Here is a 20,222-nt window from a genome sequence, read left to right as displayed (position 1 = left end):
TGTTTTTTTTGCAAATTACGTTACTATTTACAAGAGATTTGTTTTTGTTATAGATAATTCAATAATTTTAAAATTTTGGACATAATAGTTAATCACGTTAAAAACACTTAAAAACGGCTTTTTTAGTATTACTTTTTACTTGTATGTTTTTGGAAGTAACAATTAAACATTAATCTGCATTTTTCAACAATTTTAAAAACATAATTGGATTAGCTACCAAAAATGCAAAACAAACTTATACCTAAACTTTTCTTTGGTTTGGTAAATCATTGAATATTTTTTTGATGGAATGTTTTTAGAAGGATTCAATTTCTTCCTGATTTTTGGACAGTTGTGAATTTACTTACAAAATAAGTCTTTACTGAGCAGGTGGTCACAATTTATTTTGAATGATATTTACCTGTAAAGAAAAGAAAAATAAATATTAGTACACTTTTTAATCAGAAAATTCGTGATTTATATTCATATAATTATTTGATATTTGATCTGTATTATGAAATAAAACTATTATTTCACAGTTTTTAAAGACCACCCCAAAACAGCCGCGTGCAAGTCATCGAAAGTAAACCGTCTTTGAATGGAGTCATTTTATCTTCCGCAACCCGCCTCAACGTGGCCCAGTCCCAAACTCCCAAAACGAGCAGTGCAAAGTTCGATCAGATTGTTCGCGTTCCGCGTGTCTGGCCGCGACGCCAGTGTGACGACGGTGGCAACGTTCAATTTTTTTTTCTCTTCTTCTTCTTCTGTTGCGTTTAATGAGTTTGTGGGATGTGTCCGCTTTGGACCACATTTTCGGTTGGGGCCCTCCAGACTGAGGTAACTTGAGCCACACAATCGACGAAGAAAGCTATTACGAATCCGTGACAGATTGCGGAGGGGGGTTTTGGGGGATAGAGAGAGAGGGCACGGTCATAATATCCGGCTAATCGTTTGGCTGCCGGCTCCCACGTGGAAGAATTGCATGAAAACGAAAGTGGTGAGTTATGTAAAAGTCTATCTATTGGCATTTAAACGGCTGTTTGTTGGTTATGGAATGACCTTTTCGAATGTTTTTTGAAGAAGTTTTGTTTTTAATTTTATGCATTATGTTTTCCGTTTAAACCTCATTTGGTCAATCCGATAAATTGGTTGAAATTTTATTCTTAAACTACTTTCTTTTAAAAACGTAAAAATGTGAATGAACTGCGTTTCCAACCTCAGACAAGACCACCACTGTCGGAGGACGGTCGGAGCTTGTCAGGGTTCACAATCCGTCCCAGAAGTGACCGGGCATGACAAGACAATGGGGGTCCCGCTGTCAGCACCAATTACAATCGGTTCAACATTCTCCTCCTCTTCCGGCGAGTAGTCAGCGGTATCTTCAGAAGACCCTGACAGAGATAGTCGGCCATCCTTTTGGTGAGGGGTCCATAATGGAGATTGTGTTGGTTTTATTTATTTAAAATCGGACCCAATTTTGGCTAACAGAGAGAGAGAGAGAGAGAGGAAGTGAAGAGGTTCAAACCGGCGGCTCGTCGTTTATGGTGTTGGATTCAGTTTCACTAAATCGTTTCGAGATGAACGGGGCTAAATTTGGAAGGTGAAATACAATGTGTATCGGAACCCGAGGGTAAATTAAAGGTTTTGGGTTTAGTTTTCGTTTTGGTGACTGTGCTTTCTCTCTTATTGATGTTTTCCATATAAATTGAATAGAATCGCGACAACAACTAAGTCTCCATTTGCTTCATGTGTCCATTTCAACTGAATTATTTTTTTTTCAAAAAATCATTACTCTTGGACGCAAATGAAATGAAATTGATTTGGCTTTTAGAGAAAATTTCAAAAATCTAACCTTGGAAATTTTTCATACAGCTCGATAGTCATAATATTTTTTGTGACGATTTTCGTAAAAGTACTTAAACTTTCAGTTTTTTTTTACAATATGCGTATCAAATGATCGGACTTTTTTTTATACACGGATGAAAATCTTGAAATAATTCGTGGGCTTCAAACTGTCAAAAATTGATCGCGGTGGATACTTTTCTGCCACAGTTTTTTGTGCGATCAATGTGGTAGATGCTTTGGTGGATTTTTGACAGTTTGAATTATTTCAAGAAAATTTACCCCGGTTAACCAAAATCAAATTAACAATACAACTCTTGTTAGCATATCCTGCAACTCTATGTTTTTGAATTCGTAAACATTGAGATGTTGGCAAAATCATCAACATTTTTTCAAATTTCGAACAACAACATCAAAATTTCACAAAACTACGCAGAGTATTCTACACAAAAATATTATCACATTTGAAATGTATGAAAAAACTCGATCATTTGATACCCATATTGCAGAAAACTTCAGTATTCCATATCCATATTCCAATCCAATTTTTGCTAGTCACTTTATTGAAAAACTGTTAATGAACTTGGTAAAACCTAGATGACCGCAGACTTCTTATTGACGTTTACGCCTGCTCATCCAACATAACCCTCGTGGGAAGATGCAGACGCGCGCCCGGACTTACATTTGGAGTGATCTTGGGTTCGATACATGACCTAAGGATTCTTCATCAAAAAGGAAAACTGAGCAATGTGGCACCGGGGACCAGCAGCAGCAGCAGAGTACACGGAGAAAAAAGAGTTCCCAAAATCGTGAACAAGCGTTCATGAAATTGAGAACCACGAATAAAGTGTTCAAGTTCCATGGTACGTTTTTGAAAATCGTACCATGGAATTGGAACACTTTGTTCGTGGTTCCCAATTTCATGAACGCTTGTTCACGATTTTGGGAACTCTTTTTTCTCCGTGTAGTAGAAAGCGATTAGCACTCAAACATGATTAAAAAAAAGATCTCCAAAGGCATAATAATGAAATTGTATGATTTTTTTATGGTTGATATTTTTATTATTTATGGCTTCTTCCACCACTGTGTTGCTGTTTCAACACTCGTGCTCATACTCAATCCATTTCAACGAATCATCTTTGCGGTTAACTTTACCCAGTTGGCCTGGCCACTTTAACGTTTGTGATGTTTCAAAGCAATTTATTGCATTGGGGCACTGCAATTGTTATGACAAGAGGATGCTAGGTGTTAATCAACCTAAGGCATTTTCCAGGATGCCCTCCAAAGACTGGCTGCACTAGGGTTAGATTAGATTAGATTAGAATAGATTAGATATTTTTATTATTTATGGCTAGTGTTTAAAGTATCGTAAAGTGACATTTTGCTCACAAATAAAGTTTTTAATAAAGAAAAAAATCTCCTAAGCGAACACCTGGGACGTATTTTTATGAAAAACTTCTTGAACATTCCTGGCTGCCACGATGTGCTCTTGAACGGTTCTCAAAACGTTTGCCTAACTCACTTCTTAATCTTAAGGGCAGGATTTTGTGAAACGGATCTAACAACGTTTACTTAACCCGGTTCAGAATCTTATGGTCATGAGTTCTTTTGACATGTTCAACAAACGTTTTCTATGCAAGTAAATAGTAAATGAGTTCAACAACCAATTCGGAAATCTCTTGGTGAACAAATGTGCTGCTTGGGTATTGTGGATTAGTAACTCGAATGAGTCCTTCTCAAAGCATCGCCGCTTGGAAGGCATGCCGGCGTGTAAGTTTGCAATGTAATGTTCAAATCAATGTCTATTCCGATAGCTACACAGAGAGACTGTGCCCAGAAATTTTATTACTTTACATTATTTACTTTACTTTCGTAAATTTCAACAAAAACGTACTTGTTACAGCCAATGTTCAGTTAAATTAACCAAAATTCAGTATTAATTTAATAACCTGTTTGTTAAAAATGCTAAAGGCAAAAAACTAACAGATTTCCCGAACTCGAATGAACGTGCTCGACTGTTAGCTTTGGTTTTAGGAAAATCAAAAATTTTGTTGGTTGAATATAATTACAAATTTGTTAAATATTTAAAAGATGTACTTGGGTTTGTTTACGTCTGTCATTTGAAGTCAGGATTCGAACGAGGGCGGTCGAATTATTGAGTTTGTGTTGTCAATTGTGAAGTGAGAGGATGTGAAAGGTGAAAATCACACTATTTAGCTAATGTTGAAGTGGAAAATCAAAGTGAACACTGTTGCAACTGTGGAGGTGCAATTGGTGAGTTAGTTTGTTGATAATTTCTTTGCAGGTGATAATACTATGAAAAGCAATGAGGACCTTTGATACGAGGGGACAGCATTATATCAAAATAAAAATTCGATGATGGGAAATGTCTATTTAATAAAATTTATAAAAGATATACAAAAGAAGATATTTAATATTTAAAAAATGCTGTTGATAGAAGACTTCTGAATAAAGTGTGTGTGTGTGTGTGTCCAATCCAATACTCGCTAACCGGTAGCGATATTATGGGAAAGTATAATTTGTATCAGACTTTGTATATGCAGAATTCTGATACAACTTATCTCAGTCCCGGGTATTAGGTGGTGACAGCCCTCGCGCTGCTTCAAACGACCCATTTCAGAATGACAGAGCTCCTTGCGGTCCAATTCCGAGGTCGCTGGGCATTGTTCGGCCCCGCCTAAACATAGAAGCAAGCATCTGAAGGAAACTCGATCTATATTTAGACTTCCAATCCCGTCAGGCAAATCAGGGATCAGTGCGTATTTAATATGAGAAGATAACATGTTTCAACACTACGGATCAAATTCACTACTGGTGTGTAAACCCTTCTGATGGCCGACTGCTTAAGCGTTCCAGACCACCAATCCAAAGACGTGAGTTCGAATCCCACCTGATTCATTTTCGTTTTTGTTCATATTCAAAGTTCAAATTCATGATTCCAAATTTCAAAGGAACCGACCGGGATTTGATCCCTGAACCTTCTGCTTGTGAGGCAGAAGCCGTAACCATTAAGCCACGGAACCGGTTAGAAGACTGCTGAATAAACTGGTAAGTAAAACTCGAAATATTTTAAATAAAAAATATATAAAATATATAATATTTTTAGTTACTGGTGGTCAGCAATTTCGGGATAACAAAATCAACAATAGATTGTTGAAAAAAAGCTGTGTTAGTGTAGCTTTACCTTACTAGCGCGAGAGTTTAAAACACAATCGAATGAAAATTATAATTTTCATTCCCATAGCATTGCAACTCAGAAGGCACCGCAACAAGTGTGATTTAAATCATTTGCATCACTGCTCGGTAGTCATTGGATACAAGAATGATTTTTTATCCTAATAACGTAAAATTAGTAGGCAAATTCTAGTATCGAGCTCACAGTCGTCCCTTTCATCTAGCTTGATGACTCTTGTCTATAAAGGCAGCCGATTTTTAGCGGTTCTACAGACAACGCCCTTACTAGTAATCATTTAGCAAATTTTGCGGATTCATCAAACTCAATATCAAAGTGAGGAAATTAACAAGTCATGATTTGAAAAGCGCTTTTCCTAAATTTACAACCGGGTGGTCAATGACCCTCAAAGCTGACTTAAGACCAGCTCGCGCGCGCGCGCGAATAACGCTGTAAAGCTCCGTACAAAAACAATGGCATAAACAACACTCACACGCGAATCACAAAGCAAAACAAACCGGCACCAACTAGCTAGGAGAGACGGTTTGCGTCGCGTGACGATGTCGGGCGCTTGAGCAAGCCAACTTTCACTTGCCAGGCCAGCATGCGATCGTCGTGGCCAGTCAGTCAGTCTGTCTTGCGCCATTCAATAACTTTGACGGCTCTCTTGGCCTGATGGTCGCCAGGAGAAACTCGTTAACGATTGACCAGTTTGTGAGTCCAGCTGTGAGTAACAGGTGACGGGTACCTACTACACCCTCGGGCTGTAGAACATGTTCGGTACGGGAAGAAATGGCAACAAATGTGGAACAGATGTTTTCGTCGTTGGAACAACATTTATGTGGAGTTCACAGACCCTTGAGGCATTTTTCTTGTTTTTGTAACGAGTGATTCTGCAGAGATCGTTGCAAGCCTTAGGTTTCTAACGGAAATCCTAATGATTCCTAGAACATGAGGAGGAAGGATGCGTGGACATACTCTCCGATTTATGATGGCATTGGTGATGGCACTAATATTCTGCAATTTTAAATCGAATGATTTTGAACTACTTCCCCAGAAATGTTTCACATATGGTACGTTTTTTTTTTCATGCGTAGCATCCAACGGTGTCAAACTACAAAAAAATATTTTTCACCACCCACATTTGTGCCCGCTCAGTAATTAGCCGCTGTCATAACTCGATACCGCAAAAAAAATCATCTATTATCATAATGGTCGGAGAATATTCAAGCGCCGGCCGCCAACCGGTAAATACTGACGATATCCATTTCTCTAATTATCACCTGCCCCCGAAGACCCCTTTTCGCGCGCGCGAAGAGCATTTTCCAGGCGTTTGCCGGGCTGCAATCAAACTATTAAGTTCGCGCGGCCCGGTAATAACTATAACCACGTTAGATCGGCAGCTTCCCTCCCTCCAACATTGGTTATGAGAGGAAATTTCTTCGATTCAATCGATTGGAGGTTATTGGTGAGGGTTTAGGAAAGATTTTTCAAAAATGTTTTTTTTTTTAATTTGTTATGATTATTTTTGGTACATTCATGTAAATTTTTATTACAATTTTGAAAAGGAAATATTTTTGAAATTTATGCTTCTGGTTCAGTGTGCATAAATTGAACAATTTCCACTTTCTACATGAATCACCTGCGCCAGCAAAATTTTCCGTTTTTCTCCCATCAAGCTCTTTTTCCCCCATTCCACCACATCCGCCTCCCCCTTTTAAATCACTACCAGTTTTGTTTCTTTCTCACATCCCCTCACCCCCTTGTCTCACACATTCACACGTAAGCACTCGCTGAATGGGGCTTTAATTTGAAAATGTTCATATTTTTCTTTCTAATTTTCTATTGCCTCCGCGCCGAAATGCGAAATGATTGGCGCGCGATTGATTAATGTGGAAATTGGTGGTCGGCCGCGGACGTGTGGAAAATTCACGTGCTGCCGGAGAGTGGTGTTTAGTAACATCATTGTTGCCTAATGGGAAGTGATTGTTCGGCGTAATTTTATGGTTCAATTTTAACCTCCATATCTCGCGATGGCCCATTGATCGGACGCCGCTTGTGAAAAGGGGACCCGTTTTTTGGGATGGGGTTTTGTCTGCTTCTGGGATTTTTTTTCGTTCAGTAATTTAGGTTACTGGATCATTTTGTGAACAATATGGGTTTTTGGTAAATGGACATTTTAATGGATTGTGGTTTTTTGAAATCAAATTAAATATTGTGGAATTGAGGTACATAAATGGCTTATTTTGGTTCCTCCATGTTCTGCAAAACAGTAATCCAATAACTTATTATTTGCTTTACAATATTGTTTTGATCACCGGAAGTCAATTATAATTATTTGCTTATATTGGCAATTTGCGGCGAAAAACATTAAGCTAACCTAGGACAGAAAGAGGAGAGACAGAATTGAAGATCGCGACAACAGTTTTTTCAAACCTTTTGTCACATGGTGGATAGATCCAGACAGGGCGCTGGCAGTTATAAGGGGAAAGGAGGTGAAGAAGCTAAGGGCCATTCATTCTAAGTGTAATATTTGGTTGAACTAGCTTTTAGGGGTCTTCCATTAACCGACACAGAAGGTGTCGGAGAATGTCCACATAGTTGACACACGATAATTTCTTTTCGTGTTTCGTCATCTATGGGACGACCCCCAAAAAGCTAGCTCAACCAAACTCGCTATATACTCTTAGTGGCGCACTTCGATTCTACCGATCGATTTCTTTTTTCAGATATTATCTACCGAAATGTTGCTGCTTGTGAGCACTCTGTACCGATAGTTCCTACTTTCGAACAAATACACGGCGTGTTTTCTAGAACAAATATTTCAAGAAAAAATAGTCATCACTACTGTCAAATGTGTCTTATAGGAAATTTTCTCAGCTTTCCAATGCTTCTAAGAGCGAAATGTTTCATCGGGAAATTTCTGAGATATCTATTTTTTAAGTTAAACTTTCTGGAAACTTGTCAAATGATGTTTTTCATGTGTCATTTACTCATCAAAATGTGCAAAATAAGGCAAGAAACAACTTTGGAGAAGGCTTCAAATCGCTAAATATTTTGGAAATTAAGTTCAACCGAGTTTTTTGAATATATGAGATTTATTCAAAAATTAAAATCATAAAACCGCATTAAAAAACATTTTTTACAATAATTAAAAGATAATTACACAATTTTTGTTCACGAATATCACGTTTATGCTCGGATTTAGCTTGAATTAAGCTGATAAAACCGATTTTTTTATTGCAAGTTTAACACCTAAACTACCATGCAAGCGAAAAAAGGCGAAGTCCAACTTCAAACAGCTGTATCTCGGCTCCCTGTGGACGGATTTTCAAAATTCAAGAAGCAAAAGATGCGGACAGATCTCTAGATTATTTTGCTTTTTGAAAAGTCAAAAACAGAGGCACTTACCCTAAGTTATTCCCAAAACCAACCAGGTAACTTTTTTTTAGCCCTCTATTTTCTAGTTGTTTTGCATGTTGGATCGAATGTTGAATGACAATTTGTTTAAAATTTTATCATAATGCAAGTTACAGTACAATTATAATATCCAATACCATATTGGACCGATCTGGACACATTGGGACCGGTTCCAGGTTCTCCGGTGAAACCCGGAATATCCTCAATTCCAGAGTATTTTCAAAAATTTTATTAGGGTGGCAATATGGGTATCAAAATTCAGCATTTTCAAAATCAAGCTCACTGATGACGCTGAAAACCATTTTGGACATATCTGGCCACTTTGGGACCGGTTCCAGGTTCTCCGGTGGAATCCGGAATATCCCCAATTCTACAGTATTTTCATGAATTTTATTAGAGTGGCAATATGGGTATCAAAATTCAGCATTTTCAAAATCAAGCTCATTGATGACGCTGAAAACCATTTTGGACATATCTGGCCACTTTGGGACCGGTTCCAGGTTCTCCGGTGGAACCCGGAATATACCAACTACGGAGTATTTTCAAGAAATTTATTAGAGTGGCAATATGGGTATCAAAATTCAGCATTTTCAAAATAAAACTCATTGATGACGCTAAAACCATTTTTGGATACTTCTGGCCATTTTGGGACCGATTCCAGGTTCTCCGGTGGAATCCGGAATATCCCCAATTCTACAGTATTTTCATGAATTTTATTAGAGTGGCAATATGGGTATCAAAATTCAGCATTTTCAAAATAAAACTCATTGATGACGCTGAAAACCATTTTGGACATATCTGGCCATTTCGGGACCGGTTCCAGGTTTTCCGGTGGAACCCGGAATATCCCCAATTACAGAGCAATTTCAAGAATTTTATTAGAGTGGCAATATGGGTATCAAAATTTAGCATTTTCAAAATCAAGCTCACTGATGACGCTGAAAACCATTTTGGACATATCTGGCCACTTTGGGACCGGTTCCAGATTCTCCGGTGGAACCCGGAATATCCCCAATTCCAGAGTATTTTCAAGAATTTTATTGGAGTGGCAATATGGGTATCAAAATTCAGCATTTCCAAAATCAAGCTCACTGATGACGCTGAAAACCATTTTGGACATATCTGGCCACTTTGGGACCGGTTCCAGATTCTCCGGTGGAACCCGGAATATCCCCAATTCTACAGTATTTTCAAGAATTTTATCAGAGTGGCAATATGGGTGTCAAAATTCAGCATTTTCAAAATCAAGCTCATTGATGACGCAAAAAACTATTTTGAACATATCTGGCCACTTTGGAACCGGTTCCAGGTTCTCCGGTGGAACTACGGAGTATTTCAAGAAATTTAATTGAGTGGCAATATGGGTATCAAAATTCAGCATTTTCAAAATAAAACTCATTGATGACGCTAATACCCATTTTGGACATATCTGGCCATTTTGGGACCGGTTCCAGGTTTTCCGGTGAAACCCGGAATATCCCCAATTACAGAGCAATTTCAAGAATTTTATTGGAGTGGCAATACGCATAACAAAATTTAGCATTTTCAAAATCATTCCAAAAAAATAATTTGAGTGTCAACAAAAAACTTTATTTTGAAAATGCTGAATTTTGATACCCATATTGCCATCTAGGAAAAGCTCCGTAATTGGGGTTGTTCCGGGTTCCACTGGAGAACCTGGAACCGGTCCCAAAGTGGCCAGATATGTCCAAAATAGTTTTTAGTTTTTATTTTAATCAATGAGCTTGATTTGGAAATGCTGAATTTTGATACCAATATTGCCAATCCAATAAAATTCTTGAAAATACTCTGGCATTGGGGGTATTCCGGGTTCTACTGGAGAACCTGGAACCGGTCCCAAAGTGGCCAGATATGTCCAAAATGGTCTTTAGCGTCATCAATAAATGCTGAATTTGGATACCCATAATGCTCCCCCAATAAATTTCTTGAAAATACTCCGTAGTTGGGATATTCCGGGTTTCACCGGAGAACCTGGAACCGATCCCAAAATGACCAGATATGTCCAAAATGGTTCTCAGCGTCCTCAATAAGCTTGATTTTGAAAATGCTGAATTTTGATACCCATATTGCCATCTAGGAAAAGCTCCGTAATTGGGGTTGTTCCGGGTTCCACTGGAGAACCTGGAACCGGTCCCAAAGTGGCCAGATATGTCCAAAATAGTTTTTAGTTTTTATTTTAATCAATGAGCTTGATTTGGAAATGCTGAATTTTGATACCAATATTGCCAATCCAATAAAATTCTTGAAAATACTCTGGCATTGGGGGTATTCCGGGTTCTACTGGAGAACCTGGAACCGGTCCCAAAGTGGCCAGATATGTCCAAAATGGTCTTTAGCGTCATCAATAAATGCTGAATTTGGATACCCATAATGCTCCCCAATAAATTTCTTGAAAATACTCCGTAGTTGGGATATTCCGGGTTTCACCGGAGAACCTGGAACCGATCCCAAAATGACCAGATATGTCCAAAATGGTTCTCAGCGTCATCAATAAGCTTGATTTTGAAAATGCTGAATTTTTATACCCATATTGCCACTCTAATAAAATTCTTGAAAATACTCTGGAATTGGGGATATTCCGGGTTTCACCGGAGAACCTGGAACCGGTCCTAAAGTGGCCAGATATGACCAAAATGGTTTTCAGCGTCATCAGTGAGCTTGATTTTGAAAATGCTGAATTTTGATACACATATTGCCACTCTAATAAAATTCTTGAAAATACTCTGGAATTGGGGATATTCCGGGTTTCACCGGAGAACCTGGAACCGGTCCTAAAGTGGCCAGATATGTCCAAAATGGTTTTCAGCGTCTTCAGTGAGCTTGATTTTGGAAATGCTGAATTTTGATACCCATATTGCCACTCTAATAAAATTCTTGAAAATACTCTGGAATTGGGGATATTCCGGGTTCCACCGGAGAACCTGGAACCGGTCCCAAAGTGGCCAGATATGTCCAAAATGGTTTTCAGCGTCTTCAATGAGCTTGATTTTGAAAATGCTGAATTTTGATACCCATATTGCCACTCTAATAAAATTCTTGAAAATACTCTGGAATTGGGGATATTCCGGGTTTCACCGGAGAACCTGGAACCGGTCCTAAAGTGGCCAGATATGTCCAAAATGGTTTTCAGCGTCATCAGTGAGCTTGATTTTGAAAATGCTGAATTTTGATACCCATATTGCCACTCTAATAAAATTCTTGAAAATACTCTGGAATTGGGGATATTCCGGGTTCCACCGGAGAACCTGGAACCGGTCCCTAAGTGGCCAGATATGTCCAAAATGGTTTTCAGCGTCATCAGTGAGCTTGATTTTGAAAATGCTGAATTTTGATACACATATTGCCACTCTAATAAAATTCTTGAAAATACTCTGGAACTGGGGATATTCCGGGTTTCACCGGAGAACCTGGAACCGGTCCTAAAGTGGCCAGATATGTCCAAAATGGTTTTCAGCGTCTTCAATGAGCTTGATTTTGAAAATGCTAAATTTTGATACTCATATTGCCACTCTAATAAAATTCTTGAAAATACTCTGGAATTGGGGATATTCCGGGTTTCACCGGAGAACCTGGAACCGGTCCCAAAGTTGCCAGATATGTCCAAAATGGTTTTCAGCGTCATCAATGAGCTTGATTTTGAAAATGCTGAATTTTGATACCCATATTGCCACTCTAATAAAATTCTTGAAAATACTCTGGAATTGGGGATATTCCGGGTTTCACCGGAGAACCTGGAACCGGTCCTTAAGTGGCCAGATATGTCCAAAATGGTTTTCAGCGTCATCAGTGAGCTTGATTTTGAAAATGCTGAATTTTGATACCCATATTGCCACTCTAATAAAATTCTTGAAAATACTCTGGAATTGGGGATATTCCGGGTTCCACCGGAGAACCTGGAACCGGTCCCTAAGTGGCCAGATATGTCCAAAATGGTTTTCAGCGTCTTCAATGAGCTTGATTTTGAAAATGCTGAATTTTGATACTCATATTGCCACTCTAATAAAATTCTTGAAAATACTCTGGAATTGGGGATATTCCGGGTTTCACCGGAGAACCTGGAACCGGTCCCAAAGTGGCCAGATATGTCCAAAATGGTTTTCAGCGTCATCAATGAGCTTGATTTTGAAAATGCTGAATTTTGATACCCATATTGCCACTCTAATAAAATTCTTGAAAATACTCTGGAATTGGGGATATTCCGGGTTTCACCGGAGAACCTGGAACCGGTCCTAAAGTGGCCAGATATGTCCAAAATGGTTTTCAGCGTCATCAGTGAGCTTGATTTTGAAAATGCTGAATTTTGATACCCATATTGCCACTCTAATAAAATTCTTGAAAATACTCTGGAATTGGGGATATTCCGGGTTCCACCGGAGAACCTGGAACCGGTCCTCAAGTGGCCAGATATGTCCAAAATGGTTTTCAGCGTCATCAGTGAGCTTGATTTTGAAAATGCTGAATTTTGATACCCATATTGCCATTCTAATAAAATTCTTGAAAATACTCTGGAATTGGGGATATTCCGGGTTTCACCGGAGAACCTGGAACCGGTCCCAATGTGGCCAGATCGGTCCAATATGGTATTGGGTATTATAATTGTACTGTAACTTGCATTATGATAAAATTTTAAACAAATTGTCATTCAACATTCGATCCAACATGCAAAACAACTAGAAAATAGAGGGCTAAAAAAAAGTTACCTGGTTGGTTTTGGGAATAATTTAGGGTAAGTGCCTCTGTTTTTGACTTTTCAAAAAGCAAAATAATCTAGAGATCTGTCCGCATCTTTTGCTTCTTGAATTTTGAAAATCCGTCCACAGGGAGCCGAGATATAGCTGTTTGAAGTTGGACTTCGCCTTTTTTCGCTAGCTTGGTAGTTCGCGGGATAATATTGAGGATGGTAGTTTAAGTGTTAAGTTTAGTTAGGATATCACTAGATTTTTAAGAAAAAAAAAATATCATATTTCCTTAACCAAACATTAATCAATTGCATGAATACAAAATATGTATATATTTTTTTTGGCAGTGTTTTTTTCAGTTTTTTTTACTCCTACATTCAAATGCATTTTCAACAGTAATTTTTTTTTCGTTTTTTCATACACATGAGAATATGACTTTTGAACCTTGCAACAGTAATTGGTAGTATATTTTCGATTTTAAATCATATTTTGGATCCATGTTCCCGGTTCATGTATGCTTTAAGAAGTATCATATTTATTCATAAAAATCCATTAATAAACTTAACAATCTCAAACCTGCAAAAAATCAATTGTATCAGCTCAATAAGAGCAGACGCGTGATATTTGTACACAATAAATGTGTAATTATCTTTTAATTCTTGTAAATAATATTTTTAAGACGTTTTTATGATTTTCATTTAGAATGAATCCCATATATTAAAAACTCGGTTAAACATAATTTTAAAAATGTTCAGCGATTTGTAACCTTCTCCAAAGTTGTTTCTTGCCTTATTTTGCACATTTTGATGAGTAAATGACACATGAAAAACATAATTTGACAAGTTTTCAGAATAGTTATTATAATGTTTACAATTAAAAATAAAGGAATTTAGAACAAAAAACTTAAAAATTAGATATCTCAGAAATTTCCCGATGAAACATTTAGCTCTTAGAAGCATTGGAAAGCTGAGAAAATTTCCTATAAGACACATTTGGCAGTAGCGATGACTATTTTTTCTCCTTAAGGTTGCCCAGAAGACACGCCGTGAATACCGATAGATGAGTTTTATTGTTTTTTCTCCGACACCTTCCGTGTCGGTTAATGGAAGACCCCTAAAAAGCTAGTTCAACCAAATATTACACTTAGAATGAATGGCCCTTAGCTTCTTCACCTCCTTTCCCCTTATAACTGCCAGCGCCCTGTCTGGATCTATCCACCATGTGACAAAAGGTTTGAAAAAACTGTTGTCGCGATCTTCAATTCTGTCTCTCCTCTTTCTGTCCTAGGTTAGCTTAATATTTCTCGCCGCAAATTGCCAATATAAGCAAATAATTATAATAACTTATTAGTACCATGTATCTACAGTTGTCATAAACAGGGGAAAAAAACAACTTAATTATGTTACTTTGGTTCGTTAAATGTATTTTTTTACTTTTTTGCAAATAATTTCAGTTCTGAGTTCCAATAAGCTCTAGAAATTAACTTATATTAGCAGATTTGAAAATGATTTAATGTTCCCGGATTTCCCGGAAAATCGCAAAACTTAATTTTTGATCCCCAGCAAATTTTGAAAACCTCGAGAATCGTTACTCTCTTATTATGATTAATGCCGTAGAATATTTGTCAATTGGGAAAGCTATACTTTAATAATTGGTTTTGAATTAGGATTGAAAAACACTTCTAATCAACTGTTAGGGGTTTACATAAATGTAAATCGGCAAAAAAGTCAGCTATTGGTACACTGTAAAAAAAATCATGGTAATATTACGTGTGGGGTACATCTTTTATGTCAGAAAAATGAGTAATTTTACCTCTGAAAATGTAAAATTTTACCATTTTTCTGGTGTAATGTCACTTTTAAAGTCTTAATTGAGGTAAAATTACACCATAAAAAAAGTAATATTCAACCTTTCAAAATAACACCTTCCAATTTTACACATTTTACACCTTACTGAGGAAATGCTTTAAAATCACTCGAAAAACGAAACTATTAATTTGACCTCCTAGACCCACCTTCATGTATACATATCGACTCAGAATCAAATTTTGAGCAAATGTCTGTGTGTGTGGTGGGATGTTGATGAAAAAAAATTGCACTGAGTTATCTTGGCACTGGCTGACCCGATTTGGACCGTTTTGGTCTCATTTGATCCGCTATTGAAAATGATAAAGTTTAGTCAAGTACTTCAAAAGTTATGCTAAAAAACGATTTTAACAAAAGTCCGGAAGATTGCAAAAAGGGTGGTTTTTGTAAGAAACCTCGTCATGTTATACATTTTTTGAAAGGTATTCCAAAGACCTTTTCAACGAGTTCAAAAGATTGAAGATCTGGCAACCCTATCAAAAGGTATAAGCACTTAAGTGTTATTTATGAACTTTTTAGAGGCCGGATCTCATATATTTCGATGAAAACGTTGTCCGGATCTATCATGTGACTTGTCGTTGGGTAGGTAATCAAAAGACCTTTTCAACGAGTTCAATAGTTTGAAGATCTGACAACCCTATCAAAAGTTATAAGCACTTAAGTGTTATTTATGAACTTTGTGGAGGTCGGATCTCAGATATTACCTAACATTACACTCTTAATGTGAGGAAAACACCAACCATCTAATGGTAGATTAAGTAACGTTTTCGTATTTAAAAAGTCAGTTTTTATTTTTTTTTTCAAAAAGCGTAATTTTAAAATAGGGCTACGTCATGTACACGGGATAAATCTTCTTTAAACTTTCAGTTCTTTTCAGTGGATTTATTAAAATTTCTGTAAAATGAAATTTTGTAATTTTCTACACGTACACCCAAAACTGGGCGGCGCTAGTCCGAGAGAATAATGGCCTCGAGACGATAGGATAGTGGTACCATTACCACACAGAGAACACAGCTCGAGATGGGCTATAGAATAATTCTCTCGAAGTACATTTGCAAAAAAAAAAGTTCATCCGTCAAAAAAAAAAAAAAAAAAAAAACCAAAAGTGTCGACTATGGGAATCGAACCAGAGACCTTTGACATACTAACCCATTGACTTAACTGCCTCGACCACAAAAGCTAGGTGAACAAGGAGTGGTCAGATGTCGATGTATGACACTTGTTGGAGATTTATTGTTTCAATTAGCGAATGAACTCATTTGTAATAGGGACGTGTCGTTACATCGTGCTGCCATCTGGTTTTTTGAAGTGCAAGCGTGGAAAAGTGCTGAGCCACCGTCCTATCTCGCCAAACAAAATGAAGTCGATAAAGTAGTCGGTTTCGACTACTGGGAACGATTCTCTCGACTCGGAATTTTGGGTGTACACCCAAACAGCGGTCGCATGAGTGCGATACATGGCTGCATGAAAGATTATCAGATTTTGCATGAAACCTGTCCTCATGCAATTTTTGCGATATGGCATTTTTGTCCGTTATCGACAATTATCGTCAATTATCGACATTACCGACTGCTGTTTGCATAGTATTGAGAAAGAAAACATGTTCGAACGAGGATAGAACCAGCAATTTCTTGGTTGATGATCTGATACGTTACCACTGCGCTGTGGAGTGCCTGAAGTAGTGAGAGGGATAGAGCACCAACACATTCTTCTGTCTCAAGTGTAGCTCGAGGACGCGCAACAGCTTTATATGTGTTGGTGAGAACTGCAGATCGCTGACACGTTTACACACGGGAAAATTGATACACGGGCTTGCTGCAAACACTGTTATAAAAGCTAACATTTATTGCAGTAAATCCATTGCTGCAGATTTTGATATATATATTTTTCCATTGGGTGTAACCACTTAATGAAAATATCACATTTCAGACAATATTGAATTTAGCACGTGATACTTTCCAAATAGCAAGGCATAATAAACCAAATTCACTTAATTCTCAATTATTAAGCAAATTTTAATCTTTTTTGAGTTGCGGTGCCATCTGCGAATTAATAGCGAAAACTTCACTTTTGAATATCATTTCCAGTAATTCATTGTTTTAATATAGTTTTCAGCATTTTGTAGAAAAAACGTATGGATTGTATGAGCGAACTCATTTCCTACAATTAAGTATAAAAATATCAGATGTTTTGATGTAAACAATGGTAAAAACTGGTAGTGAAGTTCAGAATTTAAATTGCAAGATTATATAAATTTTGTGACAAGTTGGACCTTTACTTATTTATAGGTAGCCATATATATAAACATTTTAACATAATATTGACGAGGAATCGATTTTTCCATTATGCTCACAAAAGTAATTAAAATTCTTTCAAGTAGTACAGTTTTGAAGCTTTGATATCTTGGAAAAAGTTGTTACTAATAAGAAGAATGAATGACAAGGCTATTTTAAGAAACCACATTTTTCCAGAATTTTTTTGTTCTCTTCTGAATAATCATTTTATTTTATTTATTTATTTTTTATTATAATTTCAGAATAACAAAAAGTTTTAATCCGAATGACAGTGGACATAAAAATCGAATTTATAATTTGATAAGTTAGCAGTTATATTGTATAAATTGTCAATAAAGGCAAATTATAAAAAAGGTAATTTAAATAATATTATGTGTGTTTATTAAATTTTGTAAGTGTGACCCATATAATAATTTGCGATATTTTTATACCAAATTCAGACTCGCTCTCCACAATTTTGGAAAAGTGTCATGTGCTTATAAAATAAAAACAAAACGGTAGCAATCACATTCATTCAAGTACAATTCAAAGTGCCATTTGTGTCTCGTAATAATCTTCACATCCGGAGGACCATCTCCGCCCAAATTCGCCATCCACGTGCTCGAATAAACCGGCAATCAACTGACCCAATTTCCTGTAACAGCTCTTCAGCCGAAAAAAAAGCCTTCACCCACTCACACGGCAGCATAATCAAGTGGCGATAAAGTTATTCACCCGCGCTCGGGCTGTTGTGTGGTCTCTAAACAAAATCTCAAATCTGTGCCATACGCGGTTTTTTGTTATTTGCGAATTTAACTCGTTTTTTTTGTGTGTGCTTTCTTTGATATCTTGCCTAACGGGTGTACAATTGCCCAGTTAAGTTTTTGATAAATATTAATGCAATGCTCGCGAAAAGATCACACAAACGAGGGGAAAAACAGACAGACAGCATCCGAAAGCTGTGAAACTTGATGATGGTTGCAGCAAAATGTTTGTGCTAGCAAGATTGGCAAAAAATGGCGTTCGGAATTCGTACCGTTTGTGGTTTTGCGCATCGGATTTACTTTCCTTGCACGTTTCCTTTCTACGGTGGTTAACCCATTGGGAGCCAGGGATGGAAAAATTACGTGAAATGTGTGTAAAATTGTATATTCACACAAAAGTTACACTAGACACCATTGTTATCACGATTGCTGAACTGTCAGTTTTACACGCTTAAATCGAACTGCATTATGTGGCCTCCGAAGGGTTCACCGATGCAACAAGTGGACGTGAGCATTAAGTTTCATTTCATTTCACGTGTTTAACGAAGTGAATGTGCGGTTTTGATGTGTTTAGGTTTACAGCCAACGCTGGTCTCGTGGAAAGAAAATCTCAGCTGATGGCGGTTTGTTGTTTTTCACAGTTTCTTGAGTTTCTGGGTCACATTTTCGCAACTCGGCCACTTTCGAACGTTACACGGACCGAAAGCACGAATTAATGCAATTTATCAGCCGCAATGAGTTGTAATGAGGGGAAAACGTCTGTCTGAATCTTTTTTTTTCGTGTTATGCTGACAAATTTGAACGTACTCACCTTTAATACTGTGAAGAAAAGCACAAACGTCGCGACTAAACATCGCGAACCTCTGCCCATGATGACTTAATTTGTTGTAGAGTGCTGATGGGTGTGTGTTTCGATCAGCGTGCACTTAATAACTACCCGCTCGGGTGCTGCCACCTGTCGATGTGTCGATGAACAGTCGATCAATTATACAGAAAAACAACGACAACAGGAAAAGGGGGGAGATTCGAAAAAAAAGGGGAGGGAGGGAGTCTCGGGGTTCGTTCGTTTACGGAGAAATTTTGGCGGTTTCTCGTCCTCCGCGCGTGGCCGGAAATGACCGTCACACCGGGAAGCCGTGCGTGGACACGGCTCCGAGCAGTCCGGGACTGGATCGTCAGCGACCTGGCTGCGGGCCGACCGGTCTATGGGTTGGTCTGGAACGAGAAAGAAAGGAAATGCTTTGTTTAATACCACGTTTATTATTCGATTTGAGTGATCATGATGTAAGGAAATCGATCTGATGTTGTAATTTTTTATATGCTGTAGGATAAAACATATTAAAGTGAAAACATGTAAAACATTTATTAAATATCTATCTTCAAATATTTAATAAAATTCATTACCATAGAAATTCAACGCATTGAATTTGGCTTTTTCTCCTAAACTTCCATGCTCGTGAAACGTGTCGAAAATTGTAAGGGAGTTCCGTTTAGATACCGTCAGTAGGTCTAGGAGTGAGTTTGGGTCAATTTATATGTTATGGTTAGGCCGTTCCACACAACATCTTAGTTTCCTGTAGAAATCACGTTGTTAGAACAAATCTTATCGTTTTGACAGATGGTTTTTGTTTGAGGTACGGTTTTAGCCAGAAATCAACCTTTTAAAAGTAGTTTATGCAACAAGATACAAAATGAAGATTTTTTCAGCGTGAGTCGTACATTAATCCAACCGAGTTGGCCAAATACGAAAAGGCTGAACAAAATCAAGGTTTGTAACGAGTTAAATACAACTTTTTTTTTCAATTCCGGCTTTTTGGCACCCAAATGGATGCTTAGAAATACATTTCAGTTATGTTATTTTTGGCGATGGAAAATATGCCGTCTCGTCATTCATATGTTAAAAAAATATGTTAGGCCGTTGCAAAAAAGGTTCAAAGTTTATGTTCAAAATCGGCCCGAAAAATCAAGGGGACAGAAAAAAAAGTTTTTTTCAAAAAACTTCATATTTTTTTTGAAAATAAAAGTAAAATCCACTGAAAACTATTTAAAATGCATTTTTCTGCGTTTATAATCATCTTTAGCATGTTTAAAAAAAAGTAAATCTTTCCCAGTTCCTGAGGGGAACACCCTTGAAGAGTATCGGGGCCGGCATTTACAAAGCGGATTCAGTGGCAGTTTCATTCTCA

General features: G+C 37.4%; 1 protein-coding gene across 3 annotated transcripts in view; it reads right to left on the bottom strand.

Annotated features, from left to right (window-relative positions):
• Nucleotides 1-20,222, bottom strand: part of LOC6034987 — a 56,709-nt gene that overhangs the window by 18,709 nt on the left and 17,778 nt on the right. For 2 of the 3 annotated variants that reach the window (XM_038263949.1, XM_038263951.1), the window contains exon 2: nucleotides 18,848-19,251. In XM_038263949.1, coding sequence (XP_038119877.1) covers nucleotides 18,848-18,907 — 60 coding nt within the window. In that variant the 5' untranslated portion in view covers nucleotides 18,908-19,251. The remainder of the gene's footprint in view (nucleotides 1-18,847; nucleotides 19,252-20,222) is intronic. The other variant, XM_038263950.1, reaches the window with a different exon arrangement.

Source organism: Culex quinquefasciatus, chromosome 3, assembly GCF_015732765.1.
Source record: "Culex quinquefasciatus strain JHB chromosome 3, VPISU_Cqui_1.0_pri_paternal, whole genome shotgun sequence".
In the NCBI taxonomy this organism is placed as follows: domain Eukaryota; kingdom Metazoa; phylum Arthropoda; class Insecta; order Diptera; family Culicidae; genus Culex; species Culex quinquefasciatus.
The sequence above is the reverse complement of the archived record's forward strand: the minus strand, read 5'-3'. Positions and strand labels throughout refer to the sequence as shown.